Below are 10472 nucleotides of genomic sequence, written 5' to 3' on the forward strand. Positions count from 1 at the left end.
TTATTGAATTTGTTTGTAAATGTCACCTTAAGATAACTTGGAGCTCTGTGTATGTGTGTTGGCGTGAGTATGGTGTGGATATGGATATGGGTAGGAAGAGTAGTCGCGGCTGGAGCTTGACTCGCTGAGAATCAATCCTTATATATGGATAAGTTGGGGTAAGCACGACTTTAAGTTGATTTCGTTGGCCTACACACTTGAATTTTTAAGCGAAACTCCGACTTGAGTTGACCTTGCTGACAAGTATTGGATTAGAAAAGCTCTATAGGGGATTAGCTGCCATAGATGCTTTGATGTGATACATGGGTGCGTGCGTGCTCTAAGGTATCTTCTATGCAAATATTGGTTGAATTGTTTAAACTATGTGAACGTATTGTATTTTATACACAGGAATGCATTAGATTTAGATAGTTATATAAATTATATTTAAAATCAATAACTTACTCTCTGAATTGAACACTCACTCCTGTTCAACTATTTTTTCCTTAAGTGATAGGTAGCTTTATTTGTGATTAACCTGCTTTCTTTCCTCGCAGGTTTAAACAAAAAATATTTTGATTTGTTTTTATTGTCTTTTATTTAAATCTAGAACTCCGCATAAGCCAATAGTTATTTTTTATTTGGGTTGTACTAAATTAGTTCTGGAGTTAGAAAATTAATTATGTGAAATGACATGGATGTATGAGATATTTATTATTAATGATAGAGGGAGCTGAGCTCCCTATATAATTAATATTATTTGTTTACAGATCGGAACTATCTTAATGGGTTTTATAAATGAATTAGAAATAGTTAGACATACTACGGGTTTCGAAAGCTTTATGCTAACTCAACCCAAGTCCTAGTGTCAGTTCAGCTCAGAAATCGAGTCGTGAGATCCATGTATAATTAAGCTATCTCTACATATAATATATAAAGGCAATTTACAAAAATAGAAGTTATGGTAACAATTATAAAGACGGGCCAACCGTTGAAGGAGGGGTAATCGTATTGATGGTATTAGAAGGAATGGGGGTTCACGGGTGCATAGCAAGGAAGAGATTGAAGAGTGCTTTATTTCTTATTTTCAGAATCTGTGAAAATCTTCACATGGCTAAAGTTTTAGATATTGTGTGACAGCAAGTTGGGATTCTCGTTTAGCAGAGATCCAAGCTTTGGTGTAGAAATGGTCCTTGCTATTGGATTTACTGTCCTTCAAGTTGAGTGCGACAATCAAAGTTCAGTCATGGCATTGAATAGTGGACCAATTGTTACGCCCTATCACTCTCTAATTGTTGAAGATTTGAATCATTTAGCTATGTCTTTATCCTTTTTTTCTTTTGTTCCTCGTAGTGCTAATATACTTGCTGATGCTATAGCTAATTATGCTGTATTAGTCCAAAACCAGGAAATGGTTTGGATTGAAGAGCTACTTCCTGATCTTGATTTGGAGGCCTCATCTGATGTTACTCTTGTTTGCTCTTAATGATATTTTTTCACTTTTTCTTTAAAAGAAAAAAATCATAAAGACAATATAATGTTATCTTCATAATTTATTATAAAATTTGTTATAATTTATGGCGAAAATTCATCTATTCATAATTATTGTAGTGGAGTATAGTGTAACGGAGAAAATGCATAACCTATTTGGGTAAGGATTAGTTAGTGAACGCAGAAAATTAATTTGTGAAATATTGGAAATTAATTAACGGATGACCCACTCAGAATTTAGCATGGTTTATTACTCCGACCCTCCTTAAAAGTCACTAGGAAAATTATTATTATTATTATAGGTATTAAATTTCAATCTTATATCAATATTAATTCTTATGAACAGTATATATTTATGTTGAATTCATAATAAATTAGTTGAAATAATAATTTTTTCATAAAGAAGTAAAATGGTATTTAATTTAGTTTATAAGTCAGACAGACTAATTTATAAATAAAAAATCATAAGTATATTAATGTTTAGTTTAATTTATAAATTAAAAAAACTATTTAAAATAAGTAAGAAGTTATAAGTAAGTACCACTTACTTATAATTTATCTATTTATTTTAAAATTGTGTTTTAATTAAGTAAAATACTATATTATCCTACTAATTTTTTAAAATATTAATACCATCCTCATTTTAATAATTACAACACTTAATAATATATCCTTTTTGTCATTTTAATAAATTAAATTATTTTTAAATAATTTTATTAAATAATTAATTACTTATTTTTAAATTAACTTATAAATTTAAAACAGCATCTTGTGTTTATATATATAAATATGAAAACAATAACTTTCGGTGCCAACCGCAAAGTGCACACTATCTTAATCTACTGAAATTTTCTACGCCAAAATAAGAGCATAAATTCTGCGACAGCACACTGTAATCAACTGGAAACAAGAAAAGGATGACTTATTGTAAATAAAATTATTAAAAGCACTATAAAAACTAATCCCAGTTGCACCCCAATTGAATACTTATGTATAACCTAGCTTGTATCTGCGAAATAGATCTTCCGTTTTGGCATTCCTGAAGGCACAGCAACCTATCAAATATACACATATCAAAGCAATGAGTGTAATGAGCAATATAATATCTGCTCTTCTCCATTCTTTTTTCAGATTAGCCAACAATCCGGCCTTGCAGGAATCGCAGTTGTAGCAAAGTTGGTTTTGGTCATTGTTCCACTTGAGGCAGTCCATGTCTGCAGCATTGTTTATGGGACTAATCCAATACGTTGGGTTCACAAAGGTATACCCACATCCTGTAGGCGGCTTACAGCATCCTGACTGTAAAGAAAGATTTAAAGTGAAAAAGAATAAAACATAAAAGATGAGATATATTTGGGAAAACAAGTTTGTCACATTCATAATCACATCACATGGTTGAAGAATCTTTATTAAGCTTTATCATTATATGCTTGGAAAACACTAATTCGAGATTAATAATGATTCAAAGACAAGTATATATGCTTGCTCATATAATTGACCAATTCCGAAAAGAAAGCAGATTTAAAAATGAGATAATTAAAATGTGTTAAAAGAAAAATCCTCTGGCTGTGAGTAAAGATAGATCTCACTAGGGTCTCCAGATGTGAGTTGAATTATATAGATGGAAAGAAAAAAACTAAAAGCTTACCTGCAAGGGGGTTATACGAGTATTAAAGAAATCTTGAGCCATGCGATATATCTGGTTCAACTCAGAACACATATCTGTTGAACTAAGGCAGCTTCTTATTCGATCCCACTTGTAAGAACTTTGAACCCTTCTTCGAAGCCATCCTGAAAAATCATCAAAGTGATATTCCAAGTAGGCTCTACTGGGTGCAGGGCGACCTGAGCCCCTGACGGTAACCATATAGATGAAAACCACTAAACAAGCAAGCAATATTATAAGGATGAGCATTGCAATTAGATAAAAGATGAGGAGCCATGGAATTCTCCAAAAAGCTCCAACAAACCCTGCCAAAGCAACTACCAAAATCAATATCCCCAAAATAATGACAGGCCATTGTAGAATCTTGACACAAGAGTTGTCTGGTTCCATCGCAAGCCATATCCCAGCTCCTATTATTGGAATGGAGAGAAGCATGGCAGCGAAGTTGATCGCACCGATAACATTGTTGCTTAGTGCCATTTTAGCGAGAGAATTGTTTTGGGTTTTGTTTGTTCTTGGAGTTCAAATAATGACCAGGAAAAGATAGATGTTGAAAAAATAGCTACATGATCTGATATGCTGCTTTATTCATATGAGTCCACTCCAACTTTTATTCCTTACCTTGGATCCATGACAACTCCTAAAGCAAGCTATAACTGTAACAATTTTTAAAGTTTATTTTCATCTTTAGGCCCATTCACTTGTTGAAAAGGAGTTCCTTCTATATGATAGAGAATATAAAGAAACAATTACTTGTATGCCAATATGCGCCATGGACATTGGACAAATTAAAAGATATAACTGACTATCCTACCATTTTGGTTGCTTGCATGCTTCTCCTTTCACATTTTGGAATTAGAAATAAATCTTGAATCCATGACAACTCCTAAAGCAAGCTATAACTGCAACAATTTTTAAAGTTTATTTTCATCTTTAGGCCCATTCACTTGTTGAAAAGGAGTTCCTTCCATATGATAGAGAATATAAAGAAACAATTACTTGTATGCCAATATGCGCCATGGACATTGGACAAATTAAAAGATATAACTGACTATCCTACCATTTTGGTTGCTTGCATGCTTCTCCTTTCACATTTTGGAATTAGAAATAAATCTTGACAAGTCATATGTCACGCAATAGAAGTAAATTAAATTTCCTAGTAACTTTACCTTTTCCCCTTAATACAAAGTATAGGCAACAATAATACCTTGCCTGTGAGAAAATGTTATTATTAGGCATATACGGTAGGAGGAGTATATTTTAGTTTAATGATAATGGCGTAAGCTTTCTTCAACTTTGTTTAGAAAGAAACAAGTCTCACCCACAATGCCTAGTGTTTAATGGAAAGGAAAGTAACAAAATAACATTCACCACCTCTAACCTACAAGGATATCTTAAACTTTGGACTCTCTAATGCCTTCCACACAGTTCAAGCTCGAAATATCAAACAACTCTATAAACCTTTGATCTGATACTCTAGCTTTTGCTGCAGCGAACCTCTGGTACTCATCAAATATTGAAGACAGGCACCTTCTTTGCAATTTTTTCAAGCACCCCACAAGGTTACTGGCCCGGAGTTGGAAATGGCATAAATACGAAAAAGGATCAATAGTAAGTGCTCCAACTACTTTGTAGTATGATACTATCCTAGGCACATCCTACCATATTTTGGTATTATATCAGGAAAACTTCAATAATGGCAATACCTTAGTTCTTCCTATCAATAAATTTTCATTTCTGAGAGCAAACAAATGTATATGCTCCATTGAAAGTTAATAATTTTCTAGGACTAGTTCCAGAATTTTGACCCAAATGCAGTCCTGTAAAAAACCTCACAACATATGGAAATAGATCTCAAGGGAAAGAACACATGACTGTAATGAAAACTAGCAAGTATTTGAGTGCAAAATTTCAGAGCTCCATCTGAGGATTATAAAAACGAGTCTAAATCATTTGCCATTCATATTCTTGAAGGATTTTCTCTAGCAAACAAAACAAGTCACAGAAACCTATTGATCACAATCACATAATGATATTGAATATAGGCAATCAACTCTAGAGTCAAGACTGAAACCAACGGATGCTTATTGCAATATTGTTGAACTTGGTCGACAGAAGGCTAGCAAGCAATTGAAGGGGACACATGCCTTGTGTTCCAAGGTAGTTTAGTTTCAAGGCAAGTTCAGAGGAATGCAAATTCAAACTAGTTACAGATGTTTTTAGTACTCAACATGTGCAATTCTATCCATTGCATCATTATTAACTTCTATGTTCTTCCACTTGCTTCCTAGGTGTTCCAGTATAGGGCAAAACAGAGGTGGAAGTAACTCAGAAAGACAATTAATCTAGATGCTAAAACATTTGAAATCGCATGATGAATAACTATAGTTTAAAATACTGATCATTTGTTTCGTCTGGTACAATATTTACTTACATGATAGAACAGAGACCAAGGGATTGCAAGAAGCTGAAGTTGGCAGAATCCGGAAAACCAGACCTGAAGATGCCAATATCGACCATGGTGCAGTTCAGAGGTGGCACAAACAGGTCCTCTATGTCTCAGTCATTCTCAGCATCTGCTACAATGGCAGGATAGTTGGCCAGAGGCGGATTATCTCGCAGCAAGGGTTCAATGAACGTGAAAATCTCGCCATCAAAAAGATCGAGTTTCATTGCTGTTGGCCCCCAAAAGTTTGAAAAGCGGGAAAGAGCAATTGATGGAGGAGAGGATATTGGGGCGGATTCTGGAGGGAAACTTGGGCTCTTGGTTAGCATCCGTTATTGTTATGCTGAACTTCATTTAGAATAACATCCTTATGTTACATTGACATGGACAGATTTTGTACCACAAAATACAAACTTCGACATGACAAGAATTTATTGAAGCCTTGAATAAAAGGATAATATATAGGAAATAGGATCCATTCTGTTTATTAGTATTAATGAACTCAGATAAGTTATTTGTTTTTCCCTCCAATGTCTTGTTTTGATGGAGGAGATGTTAGAGATTTCTTTATACAATCAACAATCCCTTCACAATCTGCTTGAGGAAGGACACAATCTGACACATCCTCCAAAGCATCTTCAACATATGAATGAGGGGAGCGCAGGTTTCCATGAATCTGACAAGCCTTCATGGTCTTACAGTGTTCAGCTTCATCATCTCTGATGTTCAAAAACACATCATACAAATTATCTGAAACACACACACACCCCAAAAAAAAAAAAAAAGAGACAAAACAAAACGTTGAAGAGAAACATAGCATCTGTAAGCATGTCTTAAAAAAGGAAAGCTCTTCAAATCAAAAGCATATCAATATAATAAGGGTTTCGTTCGTTACTTATTTCTGGCCTTCGAGATTGGGGTGCTCTGGAAGTTTGAAATTCATCTGATAAGAAATGGGAGAAAGTATCAGGTTTAGGTTGTACTCAGAAGACAGCCATTCGCAGTCCAAAGATAAACTTACCAAACAAGTATAGGTCACCCCCAGTGTAGTATTTTACAGCAACTTCAGGAGCAGGCAATTTTTTCAACTCCTCTAAAAAGAAAGATAAACAATCAGCTTATGTCAGAATCACTGCAGTTGCATTTGAAGGAAACATAATCTATAATGTTGAACAAATGGCGAAGGTCATTTATCAAATGTTCATAGATTTCAACCTAACAACCTCTATACACTTGCATACAAAAGATAATGTAACATCATCAATCTCTCACACTTAGAGGCTGTGTAGGTATCCTCGTAGTCAGAAGTTTGGAACTAAAGCCAAATTTTATCATGATAAGCATGAGAAGTACTACTAAGGCTTAGTTAAACAATATATTATTAACCTAATTAAAAAAAAAAAAGGCAAAGTAACTATAATCACTGGTACATCTCAATTTTATGCTAAAAGATGGTACAGGTTTAAATAAAACAAACCTAGGATTGCCAACCAACATTTGAAACTCTTACGATCTAAGAAGAAGAAGGAAAAGAATCTCTTAAATATACCTCCTTGTGCTTTGATAAATTTGTCATAGGTCTCGTATGCATGGCTTTCTACACATTCAGAAAAGTGATCTGCAATAGTAATAAAATTGCACAAATCAATATAGCCATTTTCAGATGAATGACCGTAGATTTATTCTGCAGTCACCTTTTCCATAACACCACTTTTGGGGCTTTTTGTGATTTTAAAACAAAATAAATTTTAAAAGAAAAATGAAAGTAGCTATGTCCGACTAAAATTAACTCCAAAAAAAAGAAACCAACAAAATTGAGACTTTATGAGCTCTAACAGGTCCAAGTGTACCATAGGGTTTGTTTTGCTAATATAAAGAAGTTCAAATAGCAGAATAAGTTTGCTTCATTTTATGGTTCCACATAGGATCCCACTCAATGAAAGTTCATATGACCATTTAAAGGACAGAATGAACATGATGTCAGGAAGCAATCAGATTTTATGCTGAGGAATTAACATACAGTAATATGTAGGTCTACTTACAAGCCATTCTTGGACTTAATGTATACATAAAGACTGTCATAATATAATAGATGATCGCTATATGTTGAGCAAGAAACCGATCAAACCACCAATCATTACCCCCCAATTCCTGCAACCAAATCACTATGCTATCAGAATCAAGTAAACTATGCAAGATTACTAAAATAGTTCCATTTAATTTGCAGTCCAAATTAATAATTATATCAGACATTCATATATGTATATATGTGCAGACAAGCATGCATGTATATACATGCCTATATCTGTGAATGTTTATTGCAACACATCATCACTGAAAATAGCCACCGTGTTTCTTAACTTTTCTTGTTGATTTGTTATGGCCTCAACGTGCTAAATTTTACTACAATAGTATTTTTCCAATTCATTTGTTTCATCTTCAGGTTGCATACCATGCAAGACATCATGGATGGAAATGGATAAGAGATTGACACAACAACAGTTGGTAGATATTAAAAGATACATACTTCCATGATAAGTAAATGGTGCATTTCATTCCAGCTCTCAGCAAAATGCACTTTGAGATAATCTGCCCTTCTCCACCAACCAAAACTCTCATACATGTGCAGAACAGATATAAAAGCTGCCACAGTGATCAAATAATTATAGAAGGTCAAAACTACCAGTAAAAACAATTTTCTATAAATGTTCAAAGTAAATCTGAACAAAAGTGATTTTTTGGGCAACTCAAAAAACCAAATTTGCAAGTTTTGACAAAATGCCATAATAACCAATATCAAAATTTCAGCAGGACAAAATTACAAAATGCGCTTCCCACTCCCATTGATCTTATTACTAACCAATCACCTGCAATGGTGATTGATTGGGATATGATATATATATATATATATATATATATATATATATATATATATATATATATATAAGCAGAAGCAAATTTACTCCTACTGACATTATGACCATTAACCAAAGATCATTCCATTCCATCGCCAGTAGCAGGATCAAAAATCTCGTCAGCATTCAAGGACATAAAAGCCAGTTAGATTTGCAATGAAGTATAGTATCCTAACATTGGCCGGAGATTAACTTTTGAAAGTTTTCAAAAGTACAAAAATGGAACAGTGGCACTAACCAAAATAGGGAACTCTTGCAATAGTTTCCAGCACAAAGAACCTTGCATAATCTCGGTCGCGGTACAAAGCGTCGAGAATCTTTATCACTGAATCCTGGAAAGATTAGGAGGGTGTAACTATAACTAACTACTAATATTAACTTCTGCTAGAGACAGAATAGGCTAAGCCAATAAAGCACGGTTTTACTTGAAGGATACATCTTTATGCACACTTGACGCATAACACGCCAATGTACCAGATGAATTATGAAATGGAGAAGAAAGAAAAATTGAATGGGAGATACAACTTGCCGTGAGAAAGACATTGACAGATTGTTCAAGCTTGATAACCCATCTCTCCAACGCATTGGATGATGAATCATCCGGAGGCTTTCCACCTCCTCCTCCTTTCTTCTCATCAGTAATAGTTTTGGGTTGAAATGTTTCCTCTACTACCACTTTCTCCTCATTTTCTCGCAAAACTGTTGCTTGGACTCGAAACAACTTTCTGCATATGAAAATTTGAATATGATTTACAAAATCAAAGAGAAGTCGGTAAACAATTGAATATATAAACTACCCTTTTTCTTTAAATCGAAGAAATTTACTTACCCAGTAGCTTTTAATCGATGGGAAGAGTGCGGATTATAACGGCAAATGTTTTGGAAGCCGAAAGAAGTGGGGGTTTTACAATTTGTGGACGAAACTGAGATTGCATATAGCGTAGGTGAAAGACTCGCAGCCATATTCTGTAAACTAAAATTCTAAATAGTTCTAAACAGAATAAAAGAACATGGTGGAGAGTGGGTTGGTAATTGACGTTTGCAAACTGCAAGAATCGTCATAAAATTGGGAGTGGACTAACAGATTTTTCCCACTTGAAGAGCTTTTGTCGTATGCGAGTTTGGCAAACGATGGCGGTTTCGGGTGGTGGATAATCCCTTTCCGCTCAGTCCCAGAGCCAGACCAGTCATGTACATGGGCCAGGGCTTGATTATTGCTTCACTTTTTGTCCAAAGCCTGGATTGGAGAAACAGCTAAGTACTGCAGAGCCTCAGCCTGGCCTCAGATGGGCTTTTGTTTAGCTCAGTCCATTTATATAAACATTATAACAGCAGAAACATAATCCATCACATATTTTTAGAAGTTAATCAATCTATTTTAAAACTCTTTTGTTCATTCCTTTCAGAATTTTGCAGATTTCTTTTGTCTTGTCTGCATTCTCACCCAACTGATTTGCCATTTGCAAGTCCTTAGTGTTGAGGTCTTTGCTCAAGTGTTTCAAAAGGAAAGTGGCATGGGTTCAATCCTGAAGGAGCACCTCCGAATCAGAAGAAATCTTTGCATTGCAAGCCATTGGTTTCGAAGGTTCATTTTGCACTCTGGCTTTGGTCACTGCAAGTCAGTTCATTTCCTTGCTGGTGACCACCCGTTCCAGTGCTCATAACAACATCTTCGAGCCTGGAGAACTCGCGGTATGTCCTGTTTTAAATGCAGAGCATAATAATTTTAGTATGGAATGATTACATGTAAGGAAAAGCAACCTTCATTTTTGTTTGATTATGTTTAATTTATTCAATAAATATATACTATGATAGTTTATTATTATAAAATTTATATGAGTTTCATCGTAATCAATAATCACAAGTAAAGCGTGTGTGAATCCATTGACCCTACTCAATTTTTTTAATATATATACCCACTAAAATACTTTTTTTTATTACATCAAAATTTTTAAAATATTATTATATATTTAAT

At 34.3% G+C, this 10472-nt stretch overlaps 2 protein-coding genes across 3 annotated transcripts; both read right to left on the bottom strand.

Annotated features, from left to right (window-relative positions):
• Positions 1-2333: 2333 nt before the first annotated feature.
• Positions 2334-5348, bottom strand: LOC110654494 (protein TORNADO 2). The gene is made up of 2 exons (XM_021810505.2): positions 3119-5348; positions 2334-2769 (listed from the first exon to the last, which is right to left on the bottom strand). The coding sequence occupies exons 1-2, from the start codon at positions 3614-3616 to the stop codon at positions 2458-2460; spliced, it is 810 nt and encodes a 269-aa protein (XP_021666197.2). The 5' UTR covers positions 3617-5348; the 3' UTR covers positions 2334-2457.
• A 148-nt stretch (positions 5349-5496) lies between these two features.
• LOC110654493 (ubiquinol oxidase 4, chloroplastic/chromoplastic) lies at positions 5497-9618 on the bottom strand. 2 transcript variants are annotated; one of them, XM_021810502.2, is made up of 9 exons: positions 9327-9618; positions 9027-9222; positions 8736-8829; positions 8110-8225; positions 7625-7733; positions 7132-7200; positions 6604-6675; positions 6478-6525; positions 5497-6332 (listed from the first exon to the last, which is right to left on the bottom strand). In XM_021810502.2, exons 1-9 carry the CDS (start codon positions 9458-9460, stop codon positions 6094-6096), a joined length of 1077 nt encoding a protein of 358 aa, XP_021666194.2. In that variant the 5' UTR covers positions 9461-9618; the 3' UTR covers positions 5497-6093. The 2 variants fall into 2 exon arrangements, with proteins under 2 accessions (XP_021666194.2, XP_021666196.1); XM_021810504.2 differs by having other exon boundaries at positions 5997-6301.
• Positions 9619-10472: the final 854 nt, after the last annotated feature.

The sequence above is a fragment of the Hevea brasiliensis genome, chromosome 11 (assembly GCF_030052815.1).
Source record: "Hevea brasiliensis isolate MT/VB/25A 57/8 chromosome 11, ASM3005281v1, whole genome shotgun sequence".
Taxonomy (NCBI): Eukaryota; Viridiplantae; Streptophyta; class Magnoliopsida; order Malpighiales; family Euphorbiaceae; genus Hevea; species Hevea brasiliensis.